Source organism: Poeciliopsis prolifica, unplaced genomic scaffold, assembly GCF_027474105.1.
Source record: "Poeciliopsis prolifica strain line A6 unplaced genomic scaffold, Auburn_PproV2 SCAFFOLD157, whole genome shotgun sequence".
Classification (NCBI taxonomy): Eukaryota; Metazoa; Chordata; class Actinopteri; order Cyprinodontiformes; family Poeciliidae; genus Poeciliopsis; species Poeciliopsis prolifica.
In genome coordinates, this window is record NW_026562532.1 from 234,240 (window position 1) to 262,230 (window position 27,991).

The window sequence follows — 27,991 nt, forward strand, 5'->3', positions numbered from 1 at the left end:
AACGGAAGAGTGCATAATGGACTTAATGCCCCGGCTACAGTAGCTTTTGTGGGTAGAAAATGTTTCACAAATTCCCGCAGTGAGACACGGAAAGGGTGAGCTGGTTTCATGAGCTGTTTCCGGTTTAAAAGCGGTTTTCTGCAGTGAACAACATTCAAATTTAACGCGAGGGAGGCGTGGCTTTAAGTTGTAGGCGGTATGGCAAGCCGTTTTAACATAAATTCAGTTTCGTCTAACTAGATATTTAAAAATGCATTTTGACAAGACAAAACTACGTTTTTACTATCTTGAATAGTAATTTAAGATTTCTGTAATCATAGATACGAAAAAGGATTTTCAAAAATGCACAACGTTCATATTGAAAATGCTTTAAGAAAAACAATTGTAGCTTTTCAAAGCTGTTTTTAAGTGCATTCGGTTTGTAGGAAATTAATAAACAGGAAATTGTTTGCAGATTTTAGTTTCTTTATAGTTGATGAAGTTTTGTGTTCCCCGCATTTCCAACATTGCCGAGCTCTTTCTACGTTGTAGCTTTTATTGACAGTTTTATGCAGGAAATGTAAAATTCTGCAGGCAACTGTTTGGACAGAACAAACGGGGTCATTCTTAATTCGGATATCTAAAATTGTAATTTTGACTGGTCATAATTCAATTCAAGATATTTTAAAATGTAATTACGGATGTGCCCCGATGTGTCGTAATTTGAGACATCTTGAAAGGACTTTTGACTCGTCAGAATGTAATTGAAGATATCTTGAATTATTATTCTTGCTAGTCAGAATGTAAATGCAGATTTCTTAAATTACCATTCCGAATAGTCGAATAGATTTGTCTTCTAGTCAAAAAGCATTTTTATATATCTAGAATGTCAGGCGAAATCGAGTTTATGTTAAAACTGCTTGTCGTCAACCTTTTCCCCGGAGAAGGCGGGGAAAACGTTGACTTCTCTCCTTCTCTCTCTACAGACAGAGAGAAAAGGAGAGAAGGCGGGCAAAACGTTGTGCTGTTCGAACAAGAAACTAAAGTGTCTCCTCCATTTTGAAGCAACCAGGTGTTGACGCAGGTAAAGGATTAAAACTAACCGAGTAAGTTTATTATATTTTATGTTGGTTCATTGTCTAATTTAGGCTGTAGGATAAAACATTTTAGTGAAGTACGTGTTTCTCTTGAATAATTGTAAAACACAATAATTAAATCCTAAATCTATCTGCTTTATATCTATAATAACTTTAAAACTCTGTAAGTTGTTTTCGACCCGCTCTGCTAGATGAATGTTTTATGTTTCTACTGTCAGACTTTGGTTTAATGTAGTGATTCTGCAGAACAAAGACAGAAATCAGTCATTTTGTGTTTTTATCATGAAAAACATTATGGCAGCTATTGCATTTATTGTCTTTACATTTAACAATAAGGTTAAAATGTAAAGATACATATTTCTGATTTCAACCTTTTTTAAAGCAGGAAGGTTAAAAAGTTTCCTGCTATAAAAAAGCTGCTTTGATCAAAGAGTCTGCAAAATGTGTTTCATATTTAACAGTCTGAAAATGTTTCATTTGTTTATCCAGATGTAATTTATAACAAAACTATTTCTGAGAATATAAGTGTTCAACACTGAAGTATGGTGACTGTTCAGAAACAGGAACCACCCATGTCTTTGTGACAGTTTTTCCAACTGGGTGTGGAGTTAAAGGCCCGACTGACTGTCTGACTGCACCCAAAGCTCAAATTACAATCAGTTTCTTCACAGCAGATCTACAGAATATAAACTGAAATCCTAGGCTCCAAAATAATTGAATATATCCATTAAACACAGTTATAACTAAATGAATGGGATTAAATGTGTGTTGAGACATTAAATGAATGTTTTCTCAGCAACAACTGAGTTCATATTTACTATTTATTACATTGTAGAAATAAATAAGAGCAGCAAAAAAATTTTATTTTGTTAAATAGTTATTGTGACTAATTCTAGAAAGTGAACTAACATATTATATAGATTCACACAAAGAAATTTTATCATTGTAGAATATATTGTAAAATATTAGAAAATCCTGCTGTGACACTAATCAGTGAATTTTCTCTAAACAGCTGCAAAGGTTTCCTGAGTCTCTAAGTTTCTCAGTCTGAGATCATTTAGAAGATTTGCTGACTGAACAGAAAACATGTTGACTCCACATGATGAGATGTTTATTTATATTGAACATTTGTCTCCATGTAAATGTAACCGGATCTTTTCTGCGTTGTGCTGATTTGAAGTGATCAGGCTGTGACACAGTTTGTCTTTAAAAGGATGGCTGCTTGATTTATTCTGACAAGAACATAAAACCACCGTGATAGAGGGTGTTGCTCCAAGTCCTACACAAAACAAGAGTACAAAACAGAAATCAACGTAATAAATCTATCAATAAACTGGATGTCAGTTTATTTAGATGGAAAATAAATAGATAGTAATAAACAGTACAACAAGACAAAAGGGGAGGGCCAAAGGAACGCAAACATTTTAAGAACAATACCACAGAAGAAGAAATAAAGAGGAGGGGCTTCTGCTTTTAAAGTAACACGGTTAAAACAATGACAGAGATTTTCAATCAGGTAGGGAACAATACAAATAAGCAAAAAAAAAAAGACTAATTATAACAAAAGAGAAATGCAACCTGGTTACATTGCAAGTAAGAAAGAAAAGTTATGCAATAATAAGAAGCTGGTTGTTCAGAGCGTTTATCAAAAGTTTAGTGGAAGGAAAAGCTGTACTAAATCACATTGCAGCAGGGATAACTGCAGCCTTGTTAAAAAGCCACTCAGAAGGAGAAACCTGAGTCTGGATTCAGAGCAACTCAGTTCACTCCTTCATAAGAGTTGGATTCACTCAGATGAATCCTAGTTAAAGCATTTTATCCAGACTGAGGAGAAGTCCTTTTTTCAGATTAAAGTAAAGTTTATATTTAATTCATGTATCAAGTCCTTAAGTCTCCAGAATGAAACTATTTAGAAATTAACAGATTTCTTAGAAATCTGAAATCTCTGTTTAGCTTAAATCGATCTTATGTAATTTTATAATTGACTGTAAATTATAATTAATGTTGCAAGAAGAATTACAGAATAAAACTCTGTGATGAATCTATATAAAATGTATCTAACAGTGAAATTAACAAACGATGCAATACTTGTACATTGTTTTACATTGACTTAATATGCTTTTCATTATTTAGCATTAAAAAAACAGTAAAGCTCACTTACTGATGTTTCATGATTATAAGCAACTGATTTCACTCAGAAAGTTTTATAATAAAATGTTCAGCAGCTGCAGAGAATGAAAACAATCCTGGTAACTGAGAGTCGCTCTATGAGTTTATGACCACAAGGTGGCAGTAATGATCTCTTTCTAAACAGCTTTTATTAGACCTGAACCATAGACCCAGTTGTTCCTTGTACTGATGTTCTGCTGCCTCTCCTCCTCTTCCTCTCTCAGGATGAAGATGATGTCCAGCATCCTGCTGCTCCTCATCCTCAGCTCATGTCTCTGTGGTCAGTCTCCATCTTGTCTTTGTGACAGAAAGCTCTCTAGATGGAGCTGAAAGACTCCCATGTTCCAGTTCTCAGTGTGTCTGCTCCTCTCTTTCCCTCTCTGTCTCCTCAGCAGCAACATTTGTAGTGAATGTGACACAGAGCAGCTATCAGGCAGAGGAGAAGCAGAACATCACTCTGGAGTGGACCTTCACCACCAAGACTCAGGGAACCTGGAAGAATCTGTTCATCTACTGTGAAGCGAACACGGATCATGGAGTCTTAGTTCTCTATCAGGTTCATGATGGAGTTGAGATTCCAGAGTCTCAGGATGATCAGTTTTCAGGACGAGTCCAGAGCAACAAAGACGTCCTCAGAGAAGGACGAATCAGACTCCATGTGTCCAGACTGAGGACTGAAGACTCTGGTCTGTATCTGTGTGACGTGAAAACTGAAGATGGATCCAACAAGGCAGGATGTCGACTCAACGTTACTGGTGAGTTATTTGGGGTTTATTTACTTTCTATTAACTTTTTATGTCTTTATTGAGCATAAATTAAACTATTTATTAGTGAAATGTTTTAGCTTCTCTTTATTAAAGCTCATGTTTGATCACGTCTCTAAGCTCTAGAGGTCAGAAGGTCGACCTCAGCATAGAGTTGTGAATTCAGCTGATCTAATAGATGAAAACTGATTTTATCATAATTCTTCTGAAGCCAAAAGTGCAACATCTTAATTTTATTTCATTATTAAAGTGAAACTGTGAAGGGAAAAGTTAAATTGGTACAAGGGATAAATTATCTACAGTTTCTGTGCCAGCTTATATCATCAGTAGAAACATATTTAGTATCTTCAATACTTGGGCCAGTTCCAGTCTATGGGCCACTGGCCCCTTTAGATTCATCCTGAGTACGGCCATGTAAAGGACTGGACTGATGTAACAACACATTTCCACAGGCTGATGAAAGTAAAGGGTTCAGTGGATTTTCTGCTGAGAGCAAAACATGCAGCACTTCTATGTTCATCTGTAAGCAAATAAAACTCAACCAACCAGAGTGAGGAGAAGGCTCTTAGTGCTGACAATCACCATCTTGTACGTGCTGCTCATACCTTTTCCTTGCTCTTGGCTTCAGCTCCTCCTCCACAGTGAAGCTGCTGTGATTGAGCTTTGAGTGCATAAATGTTAGAAATGTAAATAAAGGACGACGACCAGAGCTTCTCAGGGCCATGATCACCACAGTCCGAGTCTCTCACAGGGAGGGGAACTCGCAGCAATGGCCCACTTTACTTTATGTGGCTGTTTTTCCTCCACTCTCTGGGAGAGGAGGAAGAGGTTAGTTGGCCAGGCTTAAAATAAATTATTGACAATTTCTGACTATTTTTGAGACACACAAGACTGGAGCATAAAACCCATAGAATCAGATTTAGCCGCAATAAAATAAAGATATTTATGCATTTTTACAAAGTAAATTGAAATGTTAAACAATGTAAATTTTTTTTTTTTTTTTTCCATTGTGAAATATTTCAATCAAATTTAATAATGTTGCTATTCAAACTCCCAAAACAATCAAATTTTAATATTCCCAAACAAATGCTAACATCTAAATCTATGGTTTGTGTTAAAACTGAAGCATTATGGGGGTTTCGCCCCTTTTTTATTGGACCAGGTCTGGTTAGAGTAACCAAAAATTGAAGTCCAGTCCAGAACTACTTTGTTGTGTGGAGAACCTCAAGGGTCAGTACTGAGACCAGTTTTATTTAATTCGTATATAAACAGAAGCAAAGTGTCTAATGTGTTAAATTTGTGTTATTTGCTGACGACACAAATATTCTAGTCTGGTGAAAACTTACAACTTCTTTCCATAGAAATCAGTAAATGAAAGAAAAGGTTTGACAATAACAAATTATCACTATATGGGACAAAAATAAAATTATGTTTTTGGAAACTGCTACAAAAACAATTCAAGTTCAGATAGAGTTCACATGCACAGTGAATTAGTTTTCCCCATGAGTCATCATCTTACCAGCTGAAAGACAAACTGCTGTGATATTTTCCTGTACCTGAATAGTTCATCTGTAATCAGTGCTGGTTGCCTCCATGATTATCAGGCTCTCCAGAAAACCAGTCTGAGGAGACGAAACGGTTCCCATCGCTCCACAACCAAATGCTCAGCTGGAAGACAATAAACAGCAGATGATACATTTCATTCAATGTTTCCCAACAAATAAAATGTAGTGGCATCAAAACCTGCTGTGCATCAGAGCCTCCAGTCCAGGCTGGTTTGGTTTAGTGACCTGCTGCAGTTATTATAATCTGAATCTGATGATATTCATTCATGTCCTGAACTGATGCAAAGTTTCCCCCCATGGACAGACAGTTTCTCTACAGACATAACAATTAGAAGTAGCTGGATTTCTTCAGCAAAGAATAAAATAAATTAAGATCACAATGTTACTGGAAATCACCTCGACTCTTGACCAAGTCATGGGTTTCTGAACATATTGAAAGCAGAAACATTAGGTGGCGCTCTTGCACCGTTTCTGTTGGGATTTTTGTGACAATCTTAAAATATGTAAATTTCCAGAAGGTTTGATGCGTTTGCCAAGTTTGGTGAGTTTTCAATATAGTAAAACCAAATCAACTAAAAGACTGTTAAAGGGAGTCCTGACTATTTTCTCCAGTAAAATATCTGGTTTTATTTTTCATGAGTTAAACATCAGTAATTTTACAGAACTAAATAAAAAATTAGTATATTTACATTTATAAACAAAAAAAAAAAAACTTTATTTTGAAAAACCTCTATTAATGGGACATCTATATTTTTTCACAATTGTAAAGATCCTACAGGAGAATAAGTATGAATGTTATCTGAACAGCAAACAGGAATATTAGTGTTTATTTATCATTATCTTTGTTTATTCTTCCAGAAGTGAAGGTTGTTGGTCATGATCCGATTCATGCAAAGGTTGGAGACGACGTCATTCTGCCATGTCATCTGGAGCCTCCATTTGACGTGAGCAAACTTACAATCGAATGGAGATTCAAGGGTCAAAGAATCCATGTGCAACGCAGTCAAATTAAATATGAAATTTTAGATCCAAAGTACAATAACCAAACCTTCATGTTCCCTGATGAGTTTAAAAAAGGCAACATTTCCCTCAAATTGACCAAAGTCACCAAGGAGGATGAAGGGAATTATATTTGCTTTGTTCCCAAACTGCAAAGTCAAGTCAAGAAGGGAAACGTTACTCTAATACTTGGTGAGTTTTATAAAGTTAAGATCATTAAGACAAACTAGGTAAATATATTAATGTCTATAACTCTTAATGTAATTATTCAACAGATGAAGGCGACTCGACTGATACTGGAGGTAAATATGTTTAACTAGGTAACCAGTGGTTACTGGCCCTCTGACTCAGTTTCAGACTTTCTTTGTTACCTGCAGCCATTGAGGCTCATTGGGTTGAATATTCATCTTCAGGCTTTTCTGTTATAACATGTTGATGTGCAGCTGTTGTAAAATATGAGCTGAGAAATTTTGATTCTTGAGAATAAAAACCCTTTAAAAACATTGTTGCATTTCTTTCAAATATGTTATTCAAACCTAATTAAATATATTCTTACAGATCTAAAAGATCTGTACAAATGTAACCAGAGTTTGAGAGGAACAGAGCGGCCATTTTGTCAAAGCCAACCTGTTTGTCCTGTTATTAGCAGCCAGATCCAAATGGAAAACAAACCAAAACATGAAGCTGCATGTACTTGCATTGATCTATCTGTGAATCTATTTTAATTTTTCTTGCACTAGTTTTGTGCCACTGCAGGCCCGTTTCAGAACACAAAAACACTAATGATACTCTGACCCAAGATAATGGACGGTACTGGTTCTGTTAGATCTTTGTGACTGTCCAGTACAGACTTGTGTACTGGTTTTGATCCAGTAGATCACAATAATCTCTTTATGTTTTGTGCTGTAGGGATCGAGTAAACAGCACCAGGCAAGTTTCATTTATATTTGAAAAATTGTAGTTTGAATAATTTTTTTCCTCAAACCACAGCCAGACATGGAGTACCACAGAGTTCACCTCTTGGACCAGTTTGGTTTTCTATCTTACAGATTTGCACATTGGCCCCAACGAGACAAAGATCAGTCCAAAATCATTCCTAACAAATCAGGAAACTGGGGAATCTATTTAGCAGGCTTACTTTTATTCCACAAATCAAATATATATATATTGAAAACTGGATTTGCCCCTCCTTGGGCTGCCACCTTATCGTGGTAGAGGGGTCTGCCCCAACAATCCCAGGTGCTATACTGTCTGGGGCTTTTTGCCCCTGGTAGGGTCATCCAAGGCAGACATGTTGTAGGTGACGGACCAGACAAAGCACAGCCCTAAGACCCTGATGACGAAAGAAAAATCTGGACTTGGTGTTCCCTCGCCCAGCCATGGGTCACTGGGGCCCCACTCTGGAGACATAGGGTTAGGGTTAGGGTAAAGTGACAGTTTTTATACATTACATTTGTTTCAGAAAAACACAAAACTGTTTTATGACTTCATATTTTTAATTACATTTTTGTGAATCTGTGAATCCTGTGGTTTTATATCATGTAATGTGTGATCGTGTTACTGTGAACTGCTGAACTGAATTAAACTTTAGGGATACATAAAGTTTTGTAAAGTGCAGAAGTTTAATAAATATAACTAATGAGATTTAAAGAAGATTTATTTAGTACAATAAAATAATAACCTGTCTGTGTTGTTGTTCTGCTGCAGGAAGATAAAATCTAATTAATCCTCTGTGTTGTGACAGAAACTCTCTGGTCTTTATGTGAGCCACTTTTTGCAGATGAAAAATCATTTATTAAAGTTATTGAAGCTCATTTTAACAGTAGAAAATGAAAACATTTCAGGAAATTACTTTAACGCACTGGTTTTACAAACTCCAGAAAAATCTCATAATAGACAGCAGCATAAATAGTTATGTTTATTCAAAAATACAGTGAAAACTGAAAAAGCTTTAATGGTATTTTACTTAAAATAAAATGTATTAAAAGCATAAAATCTGAGTTTCTCATTATTCTAGTTTAACAAACTAATTAAAAGTCTTTGATCTCATGACAGTGAAGGTGTTTTATCTGCAACACGTTCATGAAGCTCCCTTTTCTTACTGTATTAGGAAATGTATTTTAATTATATATCAGTGATTATTACAGCACCACCAAGACTCAGGGAACCTGGAGGGAAACTTTTATTTACTGCAGCTTGTTGGCTCCTCATCAAGAACTAGTTCTCTATCAGGTCTATGAAGGAGTTGAGATTCCAGAGTCTCAGGATGATCAGTTTTCAGGACGAGTCCAGAGCGACAAAGACGTCCTCAGAGAAGGACGAATCAGACTCCATGTGTCCAGACTGAGGACTGAAGACTCTGGTCTGTATCTGTGTGACGTGAGAACTGAAGATGGATTCAACTCTGGAAGATGTCGACTCAGCGTTTCTGGTGATAAGAAATATTTTACTCTGATAAAATCCTGAGTTGTTGAATTTCTTCATCTTCTCCATGAATCCTCCTGGATCTCAGTTTCCATCAAATATTAATAAATATTTCTGATTTCTCTCCCAGCAGCTGCTGATCAGATCCAAACTCAGAGACCAAGATTGACTCCAGAACCAGAAGAACAAGGAAGGAACATCATCATCATCACTGTGGGACTAACAGCAAGAGCTCTAATTGGACTTTTCTATCGTTTTTTAGTGAAATGTTTTCTGTCAGGAGAAAGAGACTAATATGTTATTGACAAAGAAACGTCATTAACACAAAATACATCTCTTTATGTTAAAGAGACATAAAAGAGACAATAGAAAGGCACTTTCTGTTGCTTTCTCAACTTTGATCAAAAGTTACAGAATGTTGATCTGTAACATTAAACTCTTTTCTCTGATGTTTATGTAAATGAAGGATTTTAAAACTGAAACAATTTTATTAGATAGAAAATAATATAAGATGTTATTTATCTGTAAGTTCAGTGTTTCAGGTTTTATGTGATTTTCTTCCTTCTGTTCATGAACCAGCAGCAAAGTGATGTTCTGGTTCTGGTTCTGACCCGCTGGCTGCTGGAAACAGACGTTCTGGACTCAACCAGAACCAGAACCTGAAACCAGAACCTGGAACCAGAACCAGAACCAGAACCCTGATCTTAGATGCTTTAAGCTGCAGCAGCTGATGAACCAGTGAAGTTCTGGATCTGCTCCACTGGTTCTGGTTCTGAAGGTTCTGCTGTAAATAAATCCAGATTTCTTCCCTCATGTTGTCAGAACCTGATTCTCTGCAGAACCTTTTAACATCCAACATGAGCTGCAGCCGTTTGGACCTCAGCAGAACCAGTCCAGCTGCTGGATCTGACCTCAGACCAGTTCTACCATCAAGGGTTCTACTGGAGCGCCACCTGGTGGTGGAGTTAGGAACTGTGAGCTTATAGAGCTGAAGGTCTGAGTGATGGACCGACTGGATCCGTTCAGTTTGATTTGTTCCGTTTTTATATTTTGTTCAATATCAATATTGATCCCAATTGTAATTTTAATTTGTGTATTAAAATGATAAAATTATTAATTCTGCTGTTTTTTCTCTTCTATATTAACATTAACACACAGAAGTTTTATAAAAATAATATTAGTATGTAGATGTTATAATTACAAGTCAACATGTATTATACAGACTGTCAGCCCATATCATGCCAGCACCACCTCTGTGTTTCAAGAGTAAAAACTGTTGAAATAATCATTTCTATCTGTTTTCATGGATTTATCATAAATGAGTAAAAATATTATAATCACAACTTTTTTCAAAACTGAATCAGAAACTAAAATATTTTCCAGCTGCTCTGAGATTTCTGCAGACTGTATGTAGAAATTAACCTTTAAACTCCACATGTTCACACAGACAGACGTTTGCAATCAGTTTATTGATTTACTGACATTAAAGTTACAGAAAAACATGAAGGAAATATTTTCAGTTTGTGAATATTTCTTTGAATTTGTCATATAGATCAGATGTGATTATATAGATATAATGATGACTTGTCCTATTTTTTAACCCTGAACGTTTTCTTCTAGCAAATGAACTGGAACATGAGAATAAATGACAGAAAGAGAAAATGTTTCATTCAATATGAGAGCAAAGCTGCTGGTTTGATGCTGTTTTTCACATCAGTGATCAATAAAGTTTAATGAGAGAATCTGGAGATTTAAAGTCGTTGGATTGAACCACCAACAGATTATATAGAATAATTAAACCATTCAGGTCAACATTTGATCCTAATGAATATTTTTTATATGTTTTAACAGCCAGAAATGACAATTTGTTTGTTTTTGCTCATTTTATGAAGTCAGTTGTGCATCAGGCCAGCAGATCGTCATCATGTTGAAAACTCAGTTTAAAGATTTAAAGATGAGATTCTTTGATTTAGAAACTTTCATCGTCTCAAATTCATTCAGCATTTTTATTTGTTCTGCTGCTTTGAACTGAAACTGAACATCTTGGCAGCTGAGTCGTCATTTCAGTGACTTGAAACAACATCATCAATAATTATTGTCTCAATATTACAGATAAAGACAAAGAAACTGTAACATCTGCAGTTCAGTTCTTCAAACTGAGGCTGAACTAAAAATCTTATTTACGGCTGTGTTTCCAGTTTGGGTCATTTTCCAGTTTCTGACCACAAGGGGGCAGCAGTATTTTTTACCAAAATGATCATCATGCATCTTTGCATTTCTGGCATTTAGAGTTTTCCTCTACAAAACACCATTTCCCACAATGCACTTCTCCTCTATGACCACTTTAACAGCTTAAAGCCATTCAGACGTGATCTAGTTTTCTGTTTGAGGCCAAAGAGACTCAGAGTTTCTTTGGCCTCAAACCGCTGAACTGAAGGATGAGCCATACATGGTCCGCCATGTTTCCTGCTTTACAGCCATGGAAACCGGTTAATACCTTTTCCTCAATGGAAGTAGCTTATTCAAGGATTCAGTTTGTTGCTTATTGACACTTTGTTGATTGACGTCTCAAAATTAGACGAATCACATCACAGTTAAACATCAGTAACATCTGACCTTGTTCCATGCATAGCATTTTTGTAAACAAGCTTATTTAAAATAAGACCTCAGTCTACATTCCTACATCCGAGCCGTCGAGGTAGCTAGTTCAGGGATTTGGTGTCTGGCTCAACGACACCACAACCTGTGACATGGCCGTAAATCGTCTCACCCAACCTTTTGGCCAAAGGAAGATCGACGGTCGGCCATGTTTATGCGCTACTTCTATGAGGTAGAAACTGTTTTCTCAGTGTAATATTTCCCTCCCGTGATTCCACTGATAGCAGCACCGTTTCTGTAGCGCTGTCGGCAAAGTGCAAAGTGCAAAGTGCATTTGTAACGAACCAAAATATTTCCAGAACAAGTTCTGCTCATTCTGCAGAACTCAGTTTCTGGAAACCATAAAACACACAGAAGCTGGAGCTCCAAGTCCAATAGGGACTGAAGACGGGGCAATCTTTGGGGAGGTCATAAGGTCATAAGGTCATAAGGCCTCCTCTAACACAAAATCGAGTCATGATAAAAAAAATAAAAAATGTTAGGAGTAATTCTGATTGTGGATTTTTGGTGAATCTATGTCCTGGAGTTTGATGAGCTGAACCTGAAACCTGAACCAGCAGCAGAGTGGAGGGCGAGTCGTCCTGCTGCCAGCAGGAACAAACCCAAACCAACATAAAGTCCAAACCTCCCGCGATCCACCAGCTCTTGGGTTTCCTCCTGAGTCTGAGGAATGGAAGCTGCAAAGAAAGAATCAAGAATAAATCAGTAGCTGCGTCTCCATTGATGTTAAAACTCTGTAAAATGAAATTATGAAAGAAAATTTGCTTCATGGAAACAACTCGATTTTGGAAAAACGCATTTAAGAAGAAGAAGAAGAATTTTCTGTGTCTTAACATTTGACTCATCCACGTTTTTAATGACTTATTGCATAAATAAAATTATTCACATGTGATTTTAATTGTATTTCTTATTCAATGGAAACACTGTATCTGTGAAATGTTTTTTTTTCTTCATTTTTTACATTTATGAAATATCAAAGACAGTTTGTAATAAACATTTGTAATGAAAATGCAGCTTTTCAGACCCAAAAATAAAGTGGAAAACATAAAAAAGACCAGAAAATAAAGATTAAACCATTTTTATCAGTAAAAACTCACCTCTGACTACAAGCTCCCAGTCTCTATGGTCTCTTCTTCCGTCAATGACGACGTAGCACCGGTACCGACCCGCATCGCTGAGCCTCACTTCAGCCAGGAGACACCGGATCCCTCCATTCCTGACCAGCTTGGGGTCACAGTGCAGTCGACCTTTGAACTCATCATCTGTGTACGTCTCATCTCTGCTGTCGAACCGATAAATCCTCCTCAGCGGCTCCATGCTCATCAGATCGACGTAGAGCCGGTCAGGCGGCGTGGCGTTCGGATCCGGACGGATCCATTTCAGCGTGACGTTGGAGTTCTCCTCGGCCTCGTAGACGTCCAGAGTTTCATTCACGGTGGGCAGAGATTTTCCTGCAGGAGTCAGAAAGAGACAGAAGCAAGAAATCACAACACAAATCCTCAGAAACACTTTGATGAAGTAGTTCTGATAATCTGATGCATCATCACACCTCCAAATATCCAGGATTTGATGTTTCAGACGCTGACGGACGATTTAAAACATTTTCTCACGAAGCTTCAGGTAAAAGTTTATTTAACGGCTCAGATGAAAAGTTGTGATCAAAACACTGACAGGAAATAGATCCAGTGATATCAGATCTGCTAATTATTCCTAGAAACCTGAGACGTCCTTCATGCTCTGAGTTAAAGTTCAGTTTCAAACATTCAGTCATATTTTCTCACCCAGAGCAGCAGAACTCAGAATCAGAACCAGGAGAGACGAGGAGGTCCGGTTCAGCATTGATGCTCTGTTAGAAATAATAAAACACATTAATTATAGACATTATTTCTACAAGTTATCACATGCAGAGACCAAAACATTTTACTCCAATAGCAGTAGCACTACTTCAACATATTTATACTCCAGTCAGAATAAAATAATGTTTGGTAAAAAGTTACTGATCAAATTATCAATCATTTAATATTTAAAATTACATAATCAGACAAACCAAAACATAAAGATTTGAGGAATTTTTGATATTTTAAGGAAAAAAATGACAATAATTTATTTAAGCAACAACAAAATAACTAAATTAGGATTTTTTTTCCCAAATCAGTTTCTTTCCATAAAAAACTTATAAAACTTTAACAAAAACTGCAGCTCTGTGTTTAATTCTTGGTTAAAACATGTTTGGTTTTTATTCAGTGGGTAGAAAATCCAGAAATTTGACTCAAGTTAGAAAAACATCATAATAAAAAAACTCAAGTAAAAGTCAAAAGTAATAAAAACAACTAAAGGTACATTTGTTCTAAAAAGTTACTCAAGTGAATGTAACTGAGTAAATGTAACTAGTTACTATTGATCTCTGATCACGTGATAATTACAGAGGATCATCATTTCAATATGGCGTCCAGATGAAACACAAAATGGAGGAAAATAAAATGTTTCACTTTGATCAGATCTGCAGACGCTTAATTAGTTTAAAGTTTAGTTTTAGTTTAAAAGTCATGCAGAAAACAGAGAGAAGTTTTAATTATTATAAAACTGTTAAAAACATGTTTGATCAAAGTGAAACTAAACATCTTAGTTCACTGAGTGTTTCTCTAATGATCGCTGTTACAGAAACTGACGTTTTTCTGCAAACATGACGCACAGAAAATATGCATTTATATCAAATATTTAATAACTAAAAGCTGAAATGACCTTTGAACCGAAACCTTCATGCAAAAAGCAGCGCAGTCATGAACAATAGGCCAGCGGTTCAGTTTGATTTCAAGCCAGAAGTGGTAAAGAACTTGGCTTTACATCACTGATAAAACACGCCTCTACCAAAGATATGACTCATCAGCCTTGACTTGAGGCTGTTATTTCAACACCATGCGGTCATATAACGGTAGGGGGCGCTGTAATGTCTGAATGAACAGAGGAGGTCCAGCCTTTACTCGTATCTCTTTATTGTTGTGCTGTTTTTGGTTACCACAGAGAAGGGCTTACCAGAAACCATTCTCTCGTCGTGGTGAATACTAGTGATGGGCAGATGAGGCCTCATTGGGTGTGTGGCACATTTCCCAAACTGTGTTGAAACTGTGTTGAAACTGTGTTGCTGTATCGCTCAATGGCGACATCTGCTGGATTTAAATAGTAATTGCAGGCAACATCAATAAAGACTGGAAACAGACTGAACAAGGTTCATTCACACATTTTTATTTAGAAACATCAGCTGCCTTAGCATCTTTGGGCCAAGGTCGCCAAGGCAAAAAAAAAGACTTGTATTTTTAAATTTTTTTTACTGTTTACAAATCAGCCGAGATGAATGCTGCAGTTTCTTCCTTCTGACGTATTTCTATCTTGAAAAATTTAAAGTGCAATTAGATCATAAATTCATCAAATCAGACAATATTCCTTCATCGGAGAAGCGACACATTAATAGTTTCTGGTCCTTTTTATGAAACTTGAATATAATGCGATTATTCACTTTAAAGCATTTTCATTTTGCCCAAATTTCTCTTGCTTTTGCTGGTCCATATTGGCTGTATGGATTTTCCTTCTTGACCTCAAACCGGTTTAAAAAAGTAAATATAGTTGCGTAAAGCGTAATATAGTAAGAGGTTCAAGAATGGACAATTTGAACCTTTTTGGTATTAATGATTTTTTTAGGACGACATTTAGTGCAATGTTATACAACAACGTGACGTGAACCTGTATAATCACGTTGTTGTATACATTTCACCTACAATAGAAATAAAAGTTAATCCATGTAAACTAATTAAAGTATTCTTCAGAAAGAAATTGGAATAATCCGACAGAAGAATGATCAATAGTGGAAACGAGAACGGAATAATAATTGACCTTATCCTCCGTGATAAGATCAAAATGATCAAACGGGAGAAAACTTTCTCTTCCTCGATTGATCATAGTTTTCACTGACAAGCCAAACAACACAAACTATCTCCATCCAACAAAACCCACCAACATGTCGATACATTTTCTGTTCATAAATACAATTTGGCGCCTTCACAACCAAACGACACAGGAATTGTATCGGTCACGTGGTTTTCCTTAAAGAGATACGCGCACCGACACGGGGCTTCGCCTTGTTTGCTCGGCGCATGCGCGGAGGTTTCAGTGTCGTCAGACTCATCACTATGAATCAGCTTCTTAGTACAAGAAGGACAGAAAATACAAGGTTTTTGTAAGCCTTAAGTTTTTCTTTCAGTAAGATCAGTGCTGAAAATGAGAAAAATAAATAGCACAGAAAATGCGGCCAACATGAAGAAAAAAAAGCCGTTACGATTCCTCTACTTCACAAACTATAGGTGCATCAACTGGTCATTATGCAAAAGAAAAAAGAATTGGGAGGGAAATGCAGCTTATTTGGCATCTGAAGAGGGAGAGCTTTTAGTAAACTTGGTGATTAATGGGAGAAGTGAAACATGTGCATCTATTGGTGGAGATGAACAAACTCAGGCAAATCGGCTACCGACTTTGTTGCAGTCGATCAGTAGGTTGGGTCTAAACATTTGTTTCTCTCTCTCACTTTTTTGTAACGAGTAACTAAACCACACATTGAAAATGAAGAGGAGCAATTAAGTTCTGAAATGTAGTGAAGTAAAAGTGAAAGTTATCAAAAATTTTCATACTCGAGGAAAGTATGAAGTACTCCAAAATATACTTACGTAGTGAAGTATATTTACTTTGTTTCTATACAACACTGATAACGAGAATGTTTAAATAAATTAGAGCTCTAATTTACTATTTCCATAAAACATTAAATATGGCTTGTACTTTTAAGGTTCTGTTTCAAGTACAGTTGAATCCAAAATGCTTTACTCTGCATTCAGTCATTCATCCATTCATACTCATCCATTCATACACTGATGGTGACCAATACTGGATAACAGCCTCTGCTGCCCTGCAGCAATTTGGCAGCAGCTGCTGCGGGTGATGCCACTGGCAGGTAAGGCAGGGGAAGTGCCTTGCTCAAAGGCACTAAGAAAGAGGCAGATTTAAACCAGCAACATGCTAATTTCAGGACAAACTCCTAACACTGTTGTCACCACTGGTTTCATCTGAGTAACAGAAAAACAGATCATTGTTTCTGGTTATAGACCAGAAATGATTTAAAACATGAATCTGAAGATATTCAATAAACGACTCAAAGTCATTATTAAAATATAATATGTCAAACAAAACAAGTTCAAACAAAAATGTTCTTTGTCAAAAAGTTTGGTTTCTTCTCCTTTTCTTTCTAAACCAAAACATCAATATTATCATTAGAACCATTAAAGTTACTGTCAGTCCCACAGTGATGATGATGATGATGATGATGATGCTCCTTCCTCGTCTCTCTGGTTCTGGTCTCCTTTTCTATGTATAGCAGAAAGATTATGTTTGAATGATGAATGTTAAAAAGCATCAACATCTCAGATGTTTTTCATTCAAACTAAATAAATTCATAAATTTCACTTTAAAAATTGATGACTGTCATAAAATGGAGGAATGAGGTAAATAATGTGGGTGAGAGGTTCAGTCTTTCTCATTTCAGAGATAACAAGGACCGGCTTTGATCATCTCTAAACTTAAATGTTTTTAGGAGAATTTAAAAGTTTTATCAAAATGCAGAGGTTCTTATCCACCCATTAGTGTCTTCATGCATCGTTACTGCAATGCTCTGCTTTCTGGTTACTGAGGAAAAGTTTTATGGATCTGCAGACGGTTCAAAACGTGGCTGCTTGCATTTTACCAAAACCAGGAAATATGCTCACATTTCTACTTCTGTAATCTTTTCACCGGTTGCTTCAGGTTCAAACAGACTTTAACGTTTTGCTGCTCATTTATAAGACTTAAAGTTTTCTGATCTTCTGCAGCTTTATGTCCTACTCCATGTCCTCCCATCTTAAGACACTGACCTTTTCAAAAGTCCTAAAACCAGAGGAAAACATCTGGAGAGAATGTTTTTTCCTTTTGTGCCTCATCATCATGTCTGCTTTCAAGACATCAGACAATCATGTTTTTGAATGATTCTAAGTTAAAGTCGCATTTGTTCCCTCTGATTTATGTGTATTAATTTTATACTATATTTTTTTAACTGTTTAATCTGATTTGTTTTGATCTCCTTATTGTTTAGCATTTTGAATAATGTTGTCATAATAACTTGTTGTATAAAGTTTGACTTTTTACATATTTAATGTGACAACAGCAGTTTAATAGAGTCTCGGACAAACGAACAACTTACAACTAGAAGTTTTTTTAAAATTTAAAAACTACCCAGCAAGTCATAATAAAATACATAAATATTGGGTTATTCATGTAATAAGAGCATTAAAAATAAGATTCACTGACAGAAATTAATTAAAAACCTTTTGAAGGCTCAAGCTGGGGATCAAATTGTCAACTTTTGCATGAATTAAAAAAAACTTTTCAAGACAAATAATTTATCAAAAGCTGAGAAAGAAACTGAACTACAGAAACATCTTTGGACTTAAGATGTTCTTTAACTTACATGATTCTTACATCTTTTTTCAATCTAAAAAAATATTAATATGAACGGCTTCCTTCTGGGTTTAAGACATACAATTTTTTATATATTATTCACAGTTATAAACATGTAACAGTTTTCATACCAACAAACTTTGAATAGACTTTAGATCAGGTGGAAGATTCACTTTGGTTTTGTTTTCCTTGATCCTGTAAAGGTTTTCCTTCAGCTTCATCGTCTAGATTGACATTTTCTCTATGATCTATAAAACACAAAACATATTATTAACATCATCTGATTGTTTGATTTCCCAAAGTTACATTATTATTAAGATGACTTGAATAAAAACAGAATTTTGTCATTTTTAGTTTTTATAAATAAAATTATCATCAATCAGCAAAAAATAAAGTAAAGCATTAAAGTTTTGACTTTTTCTAAAATTATTTGTCTCATTTGTTTCCAGATGTTTGTTGGCAAAAATAAAACAATCCATAAACCAAAGCATATTACAATAAAATGTAAACATGGTCATATTAAACTGAATATTTAATGTATATTCAGATGTCAGATTAAAAGAATATAACTTTAATGAAGGCAGAAGAAATGTCTCTCATTAAGCTCTAATTATAATCTTAAACATGATTTATTAGCTATCAGCTTCTCTGTTGAAGAAAACACAACAAAGAAGAGAAAATCTGAGTTATGTGCAATAAATAATAGTTTAATTTGTAGCATTTTATGAATGAATGTTGTTGTTTTCTGGCTGTTTCTCTTTAGTGCGTCTGGATCCACAGGTTGGACCCTCTGGTCTAAACCTTCATATCCTGTTCAGGTCAGTGGGAATACTGGTGAGCCATGATGAACCCAGTCAGGTCACCAGTTCATTGCTGCTACATCAATGATCTAATATCTAGTCAGTCACATTCAGTCACTAACAAGGAAGTTCAGCTTCCTGGTTTGATGCTCAGCTGTGATGTTCAGTGACTGCAGCAACACAAACACATTCATTCATCTATATGAAGTAACTGCTTAGTTTATCACTGAGCAGGAAAATAAAACAGGAAATAATTAACATAAGTTATTAATCTGGAATTGATCCATTTCCATACCTCCATCATTTCTCTCATGTATTGGTGCTCCAGCGTATATAACTGTTCACAAGAGAAAATAGACAACAGTGAATATTTGTCTTAACACACAATATAAATGAGGCGACAATATTTAATTCTCCTTATCAGTTTTTAACTGGTAAAAATAATTAATCAACCTGATCAGGCAGAAAGGCTACAATAAACAACAAAACCAAAAGAGAAAAAATGAAACTAATAATGGTTTAGTTTCTTGTTTTCTTTTCTTTTCTCATCAAAGATCAATAGATATTGATAAATATGTGAAACTTTTCTTATTCATGTTTATCAAGAGTTTTACTTCTATTCACCTTCAGATCAGTTATTGCAAATGATTAAAAACTATATTTTTCATCAATTGGAAATATGCATGTATGGAGATAATCATTAATTCAACAAAATCCTGCATGACTTAAAAAGACAAAGACTGACTTACTTTGTTCACCTCTGTAGTGACGTAGAACACGCTGGATTTGAGATCGCTTGATTATGATGACGACGATGATGATGACGGTGAAGAAGAAGATGAGTGCAACAACAACACCAGCAATAACTCCAGGATCAGTTCCTGTGACAAGAAAGAAAAATGAGTTTTTATTATATTCTGTTTTTGAATATTTTGAATTCAATTTTAAATATTTTTGATTAATTAATGAGATCAAAGAACCAACAGTCACCTCATCATTCAGGTGTCACAGTTAATGCACCACACACACACACACACACACACACACACACACCACACACACACACACACAACACACACACACACACACACACACACACACACACACACACACACACATGCAGATCTAAAGGTCTTCAGGTTTTATCTTCCCAGCTGAACATCAACATGTTATAACAGGAAAAGCCTGAAGATGAATATTCAACCCAATGAGCCTCAATGGCTGCAGGTAACAAAGAAAGTCTGAAACTGAGTCAGAGGGCCACTAACCACTGGTTACCTAGTTAAACATATTTACCTCCAGGATCAGTCGAGTCGCGTTGGGATCCATTTTCATCTGTTGAAGAATTACATTAAGAGTTATAGACATTAATATATTTATCTAGTTTGTCTTAAATGATCTTAACTTTATAAAACACCAAGTATTAGAGTAACGTTTCCTTCCTGGCTTGACTTTGCAGTTTGGGAACAAAGCAAATATAATTCCCTTCATCCTCCTTGGTGACTTTGGTCAATTTGAGGGAAATGTTGCCTTTTTTAAACTCATCAGGGAACATGAAGGTTCGGTTAATGTACTTTGGATCTAAAATTTCATAATCTTTAATTCGACTGCTTTGCACATGGATTCTTTGACCCTTGAATCTCCATTCCATTGTAAGTTTGCTCACGTCAAATGGAGGCTTCAGATGACATGGCAGAATGACGTCGTCTCCAACCTTTGCATGAATCGGATCATGACCAACAACCTTCACTGGAACTGGAAGAATAAACAAAGATAATGATAAATAAACACTAATATTCCTGTTTGTTGTTCAGATAACATTCAAACTTATTCTCCTGTAGGATCTTTACAATTGTGAAACAATGAATCTATCCCATTAATAGAGGTTTTTCAAAATAAATGTTTTTTAATTTGTTTATAAATGTAAATATATTAATTTCTTATTTACTTCTGTAAAATTTCTCATGTTTAACTCATAAAAAATAAAACCAGATATTTTACTGGAGAAAATAGTCAGGACTCCCTTTAACAGTCTTTTAGTTGATTTGGTTTTACTATATTGAAAACTCACCAAACTTGGCAGACGCATCAAACCTTCAGGAAATTTACATATTTTAAGATTGTCACAAAAATCCCAACAGAAACGGTGCAAGAGCGCCACCTAATGTTGCTGCTTTCAATATGTTCAGAAACCCATGACTTGGTCAAGAGCCGAGGTGATTTCCAGTAACATTGTGATCTTAATTTATTGTATTCTTTACTGAAGAAATCCAGCTACTTCTAATTGTTATGTCTGTAGAGAAACTGTCTGTCCATGGGGGGAAACTTTGCATCAGTTCAGGACATGAATGAATATCATCAGATTCAGATTATAATAACTGCAGCAGGTCACTAAACCAAACCAGCCTGGACTGGAGGCTCTGATGCACAGCAGGTTTGATGCCACTACATTTTATTTGTTGGGAAACATTGAATGAAATGTATCATCTGCTGTTTATTGTCTTCCAGCTGAGCATTTGGTTGTGGAGCGATGGGAACCGTTTCGTCTCCTCAGACTGGTTTTCTGGAGAGCCTGATAATCATGGAGGCAACCAGCACTGATTACAGATGAACTATTCAGGTACAGGAAAATATCACAGCAGTTTGTCTTTCAGCTGGTCAGATGATGACTCATGGGGAAAACTAATTTACTGTGCATGTGAACTTTTTAGGTGACCTGCATAAATATTTACTGAATTTACAGCAGGAGCTTCTATTATTATTCTAGTAGTAAAATAGTTTTTATGATGTGATGTGTGACTGATTTGTTTTCTAGATGAAAAGTGCTGGGATGACTTGGGATGTTCTGATTGGCTGCTTTCTGTCTGCATCAAGACAACATGAAAACTGTGAGGTTACTAAAAAGGTCTGATGTGTGAAGCAGAACCAGAGGAGGATCAGAGCTGCTGTTTCTGTGTTTCTGCCTTCAGAAAACCCAAAAGATATTTCTGCTTCTTTACATTCTGTAATTTCTGTCTTTAATGCAACATAAGGAATGAAGCAACAAGCAAAGAGCAGCTGGATTCTCTCTCTGTAATAAGATCAGACTGAATGAGTTATAATAAAGAATCTTCTATGCAAAACTTTCTTCTCTTCTTTGGCCAAGAAAAAATGAAACTTTTATGGTTAATTCTGTCTTTGTGTTGTTTTGTTTTCTGAAATGTTTCCTGTTTCTTGAAAATCAGAATTTCTCAATAATTGGCTGATATAATTATTAAAAATTACAACATTATTAATGAGATTATTAAAAATGTTCAACTTTCTCTAGTTTAATCAGGAATTATAAGTCAAACTTGTCAATATCTCATAAACAAATGAATAACCTGATCGGGTTTTGTGGGTCAATAGAAACCCAGCATGTTGTAATATTTTATCTTTGTATGGAAGCCCAGAAAGTCCAAATGAAAAAGATAAAATGATCTTATCCCATGGGTGTCAAACTCATTTTCATTTAGGACAATATAAAGATCATGAATGTCCTCAAAGTACTGAATGAATTGATAAAATCATCAGTTTGTCTGTAGACATGTTGCATATTATTATCCTCATATTTTCCAGATGTGTTCGATGCTGGATGGCAGAAAGATGACTCTTTGATCTGCCATCCATAGCTGTGATGCTGCAGCATAAAAACTGTTAAAACTTGAACCAGGAAATGTGGGTATTATTAAATTAGTGCAGCGCCACAGCAAAGGTTAAAATAACGCAGAACAACCGTTGAAGAAAAACTCAAAAAGACTCATTTTCTTTTCTTCTTCATCTGTTGGCTGCGCTAGATACAGACCCATTGTCATAGCAACTGACTGACAACAGCTTCACTGTGTCAGGAAGCAACACCAAAAAACCTGCAAACTATTCCCATACATGGAGTATTATGTCTTCAGGCTTCATGTTTTATTTATGATCATTAATAAGTGATTATCTGAACACAGCAGTGATTGATTAGTTGATTAGTTTAAACACTTTCACTACTGATGATCTTTTGTTTTTAACAGAAATGAACATAAATTCCTCAGCACATCTACATGTTCAGGTTGTCAAAGTCAAGCTAGCATGACTAGCCTACTTCCTGCTCCCTTTTTTCTAAACTGAATCTTTTCCTGACCTGTGAAATGTGAAACTCTTGGACCTTTTTATCTATTGTCATAGTGAGTCTCTTTTTCTTTACCATGTCAGCCATACATGGGACTTTCAACATCAATGTGTGTTTGGACCAGGACTTTCCCACCAACCATTCTCAGGTGGTGATAATGGTTCTCCAGCCTGGTTCTCAGAGCAGACACACCACAGGGCTGTGTGTTCAGTCTGGTTCTGTTTGTACTGTTGACCCATGACTGTGCAGCCATTCATGTCTCTAACAGGGTTCTAAGGTTGCAGATGATGCAGCCGCAGTGGGTCTGATACGGCCCGGTCTCTAGAGGCTGGTCCAGTCCAGTCTCTAGTCATTATGCAGGTTCAGATGCTGATTGGCTGTGGAGCAGCAAAGATATCGGACCAGCAGATGATGACCAATGAGATGCTGATGAGGTCCATCTATAAAAGACTCTGCAGCTTTTCCTCCAGTGGGGCAGCTTGTATGAAGAGACTTTGTCAAACTGAACATTTTGCTGCTTGTTAGTGTTTTTGAAGACTTTGAAGATTTGAAATATTTTGTTCTGCTAGAAGATTGTGTTTGAGGAGTTTGCTATTTTCTTAGAGTTCATTTTTTCTTTTGAGTTGTTTTGAGTTTAAATTAACATGTTCATTATTTTGGTCATTTAATAAAGTTACACTTGACCTGCTTTAATTTTGTTAGTTCTAGTTTTGAGTTTTATTTGGGTTACAGGTTGTTTGTAAAACCTTCTTTCTGTAATAAAACATTTTATATTCTACCTTTTCTTTCTCTGAACACATTTATGTTTCCTAGACTGAACCTGATAACGATAATGAGACCCTGTCCATAGAGGAGATCCAGCTCCTGACCCAGAGGTTTTCACTGAAACATCCAGTATTGCAAAAGTTACTCTGCAGAACCAGGACGTCCTGAGTCATATCACGTTGGACCAGCCCTGAACAAAACACACTTCTGTGTGTGAATGACAGCTTTAGGAAAACAGCCACATAAAGTAAAGTGGGCCATTGCTGTGAGTTCCCCTCCCTGTGAGAGACTCGGACCGTGGTGATCATGGCCCTGAGAAGCTCTGGTCGTCGTCCTTTATTTACATTTCTAACCTTTATGCACTCAAAGCTCAATCACAGCAGCTTCACTGTGGAGGAGGAGCTGAAGCCAAGAGCAAGGAAAAGGTATGAGCAGCACGTACAAGATGGTGATTGTCAGCACTAAAAGCCTTCTCCTGACTCTGGTTGGTTGAGTTTTATTTGCTTACAGATGAACATAGAAGTGCTGCATGTTTTGCTCTCAGCAGAAAATCCACTGAACCCTTTACTTTCATCATCCTGTGGGAATGTGTTGTTACATCAGTCCAGTCCTTTACATGGCCGTACTCAGGATGAATCTAAAGGGGCCAGTGGCCCCATAGACTGGAACTGGCCCAAGTATTGAAGATACTAAATATGTTTCTAGTGATGATATAAGCTGGCACAGAAACTGTAGATAATTTATCCCTTGTACCAATTTAACTTTTATCTTCACAGTTTCACTTTAATAATGAAATAAAATAATAATGCATTTTTGGCTTCAGCAGAATTATGATAGAATCAGTTTTCATCTATTAGATCAGCTGAATTCCCAGGTGGATTTGGTCTAGAATCATCACTCTATGCTGAGGTCGACCTTCTGACCTCTAGAGCTTAGAGATGTGATCAAACATGAACTTTAATAAAGAGAAGCTAAAACATTTCACTAATAAATAGTTTCATTTATGCTCAATAAAGACATAAAAAGTTCAAAGAAAGTAAAAAAAAAAAAGCTGCTCTGACAAAATAACTCACCAGTAACGTTGAGTCGACATCTTCCAGAGTTGAATCCATCTTCAGTTTTCACGTCACACAGATACAGACCAGAGTCTTCAGTCCTCAGTCTGGACACATGGAGTCTGATTCGTCCTTCACTGAGGACGTCTTTGTCGCTCTGGACTCGTCCTGAAAACTGATCATCCTGAGACTCTGGAATCTCAACTCCTTCATGAACCTGATAGAGAACTCGCGGTTTATCAGGAGCCAACAAGCTGCAGACGATGAACAGTTCCCTGTGGGTTCCCTGAGTCTTGGTGGTGAAGGTCCACTCCAGAGTGATGCTCTGCTTCTCCTCTGCCTGATAGCTGCTCTGTGCCACATTCACTACAAATGTTGCTGCTGAGGAGACAGAGAGGGAAAGAGAGGAGCAGACACACTGAGAACTGGAACATGGGAGTCTTTCAGCTCCATCTAGAGAGCTTTCTGTCACAAAGACAAGATGGAGACTGACCACAGAGACATGAGCTGAGGATGAGGAGCAGCAGGATGCTGGACATCATCTTTAACAAAAACTGCAGGTTTGTGTTTAATTCTTGGTTAAAACATGTTTGGTTTTTATTCAGTGGGTAGAAAATCCAGAAATTTGACTCAAGTTAGAAAAACGTCGTAATAAAAACAACTAAAGGTACATTTGTTCTAAAAAGTTACTCAAGTTAATGTAACTGAGTAAATGTAACTAGTTACTATTGATCTCTGATCACGTGATGATTACAGAGGATCATCATTTCAATATGGCGTCCAGATGAAACACAAAATGGAGGAAAATAAAATGTTTCGCTTTGATCAGATCTGCAGACGCTTAATTAGTTTAAAGTTTAGTTTTAGTTTGAAAGTCATGCAGAAAACAGAGAGAAGTTTTAATTATTAAAAAATTAACAAATTTTTCTGTTACTTTTAACACGAGAAACAAATTAGATGTTAGTTTCAGTTTGAAATTAAACTGAAACTAAACATCTTTGTTAACTGAGTGTTTCTGAATCATCGCTGCTACACAGAAACGGACGTTTTTCCGCCAACATGACGCAGAGCAAATATTTAATAACTAAAAGCTGAAATGACCTTTGCACCGAAACCTTCATGTAAAAAGATTGTACGAACTCAGGGGGGTGAACATGTAACCCACCCCATTCTTTGGTTGTTCGTGGCTTGACAGGGTCAGAGACAGATGAGCAAGTGTCAACCTTTCTCCAGAAGTATGGTTCCATTAACCGTTACATTCACTTAGATGATCCTAAATCAGGTTTCCATAAAAACATGATTATTGAGTTTGCACATGAAACTGCCATGAAGACATTGGAACCATTGCTGCCTCTTCAGCTTCCAAGCACGACTCAAGCAGACATTGTGTATGAGTTAAAGGCTTTAGAAAGTGTCTACACCATAGATGCCAGAAGCAAAGCTACTAAAATGTACATGGAAATTGCCAGGCTGAGTGGAAGTTCACTAGGAGAAATGTTGAAGGAGGAATTTAAAAGTCTAGTTTCATCTGTCAAGTTCCTTTGCGCGATCACCTCAGACTGATCCAGAATCCTCAGCTCCACAGAGTCCTATCCCACAAAAAGACTCAACCAGCAAAAGAAATACCCCATCTTCTGAAAACCCTCAGTCAGTGATGCCTACAGATTCCCCGATTTTGACACCAGCAAGTGATCCAAGTAAGCCTCTCAACCCCTCCATTTTCAGAAAAACCTTATAGATCTCAGCCCCCCACAGACTTTGTCATTCTCATCTGAAACCACTACTACGCCAGTAATCGATGCTAATCCACATGCAGTTCAGCGAGTGGTGGTTGAGCATGTGGTGCGCAGCAATGACAACTCACCCAGTTTGCTTCACCCAGTAGACTCAGAGCTTTTTCAGGCAAGAGTCCAAGTCCAAGCCATGAAGCAGATTATGATACATGGCGTGCAAGTGTTGAAATTCTCATCAGAGATCCAACTGTGTCAGACTTGCATTGCACACATCGTATATTAGACAGTCTTCTTCCTCCTGCTTCTGAAATGATTAAACATTTGAGCCCACAGTCTAGTCCCTCAACTTATCTCAAGTTGCTTGACTCCGCCTACGGGACGGTTGAAGATGGTGACGAGCTTTATGCAAGGTTCATGAGCACGTTCAAGAGACTGCACACTGCTTTGAGCAAAACAATGAGACGTGGTGGTGTATCCGCTCCAGAGTTTGACCAACAGCTTTTAAAGCAGTTCTGTAGAGGCTGTTGGGAGAACGCTTTAATAGCCGATCTTCAGTTAGAACAAAAGATAGAAAAACCTCCTGCTTTTGCAGAATTGTTGCTCCTTCTTAGGACAGAAGAAGATAAACAGGCTGCAAAAATGACTCACATGCGAGAGCATTTCAACCATGCCAAGACTGATCTTGAGATGCTCAAGCAACAAATTGCTGACCTCAGCATTCAGGTGAAGAGCATTGTGACAGAGTCAAAAGCCAAAACAAGCTAAGCAACAAAAGACAAAGTCTGTTCCTCCAAGTGTCACACATGAAGCCCATGTGGTGAAATCAGAAACAAGCCGTCAGCATCCTTCCACAATTAAAGCAAATGGCAGACCACGACCCTGGTACTGTTTCCAGTGTGGAGAGGATGGCCATGTTGTTTCAGTCTGTGAAAATGCACTGAATCCTTCCCTTGCAGCAGCTAAGAAAAAAACAGCTGAAAGAAAAGCAGGCTGTTTGGGAAGCCTCTAATGCTTCTCAAAGTGAGACACATTTAAAGTAGTGTCTGCTCTCATAGAGCAGACACTAGCAATGATTTGCTTGAAGTGGAGAGAGCTAATGGCCAGTTTGTCCCCTATTTAGGATATGTTGAGCTTACCATCACTTTTCCTAAAGAGTTTGTTGGCTCTGATATTGAGATTAACACTCTGGCTTTGGTTATTCCTCACCTCCGCTCTGCAGCCCATGAACAGGTGCTTATAGGCACAAACGCACTTGACATTCTTTATGCGGATTACCAGAAACTTTCATCTTTTCAGCCTTTGATGAATGGCTATCAGGCT

The 27,991-nt window shown here is 36.8% G+C and overlaps 3 protein-coding genes across 10 annotated transcripts in view; 1 reads left to right on the forward strand and 2 right to left on the reverse strand.

Annotated features, from left to right (window-relative positions):
* Positions 1–27,991, reverse strand: part of LOC129356118 (uncharacterized) — a 41,514-nt gene that overhangs the window by 11,249 nt on the left and 2,274 nt on the right. Inside the window, exons 2-7 of one of the 3 annotated variants that reach the window (XR_008605357.1) lie at positions 24,957–25,319; positions 20,404–20,741; positions 20,283–20,321; positions 19,745–19,867; positions 18,318–18,434; positions 15,421–17,061 (exon numbers count right to left, since the gene is read on the reverse strand). Coding sequence is in view for 1 of the 3 variants with exons in the window: in XM_055025729.1 (XP_054881704.1) it covers positions 24,957–25,319 (363 nt within the window). In the remaining 2 variants the exon portion in view is untranslated. Of the gene's footprint in view, positions 1–15,420; positions 17,062–18,317; positions 18,435–19,735; positions 19,868–20,282; positions 20,322–20,403; positions 20,742–24,956; positions 25,320–27,991 lie in introns of those variants that run through there. The other 2 variants (XR_008605356.1, XM_055025729.1) reach the window with 2 other exon arrangements.
* Positions 971–27,991, forward strand: part of LOC129356113 (CD276 antigen-like) — a 67,290-nt gene continuing 40,269 nt past the window's right edge. For 2 of the 5 annotated variants that reach the window (XR_008605351.1, XM_055025722.1), the window contains exons 1-3: positions 974–1,085; positions 3,470–3,525; positions 3,638–4,000. Coding sequence is in view for 1 of the 5 variants with exons in the window: in XM_055025722.1 (XP_054881697.1) it covers positions 3,471–3,525; positions 3,638–4,000 (418 nt within the window). In the remaining 4 variants the exon portion in view is untranslated. Of the gene's footprint in view, positions 1,086–3,469; positions 3,526–3,637; positions 4,001–27,991 lie in introns of all 5 variants that reach the window. The other 3 variants (XR_008605352.1, XR_008605354.1, XR_008605353.1) reach the window with 3 other exon arrangements.
* Positions 10,990–14,967, reverse strand: LOC129356120 (uncharacterized). Of its 2 annotated transcripts, XM_055025732.1 has the most exons (4): positions 14,689–14,967; positions 13,437–13,501; positions 12,753–13,106; positions 10,990–12,332 (listed from the first exon to the last, which is right to left on the reverse strand). In XM_055025732.1, exons 2-4 carry the CDS (start codon positions 13,492–13,494, stop codon positions 12,169–12,171), a joined length of 576 nt encoding a protein of 191 aa, XP_054881707.1. In that variant the 5' UTR covers positions 13,495–13,501; positions 14,689–14,967; the 3' UTR covers positions 10,990–12,168. The 2 variants fall into 2 exon arrangements, with proteins under 2 accessions (XP_054881707.1, XP_054881706.1); XM_055025731.1 differs by lacking the exon at positions 14,689–14,967 and having other exon boundaries at positions 13,437–14,309.

Bases quoted from the DNA above. Each gene is read 5' to 3' on its own strand.
- LOC129356120 (XM_055025731.1), bottom strand. From the start codon at position 13,524: ATGTGTTTTATTATTTCTAACAGAGCATCAATGCTGAACCGGACCTCC. The intron at 13,107-13,436 runs GTGAGAAAATAT...TGACTCCTGCAG, and splicing joins TCTGAGTTCTGCTGCTCTGG to GAAAATCTCTGCCCACCGTG. The intron at 12,333-12,752 runs GTGAGTTTTTAC...CTTTCTTTGCAG, and splicing joins CTGGGAGCTTGTAGTCAGAG to CTTCCATTCCTCAGACTCAG.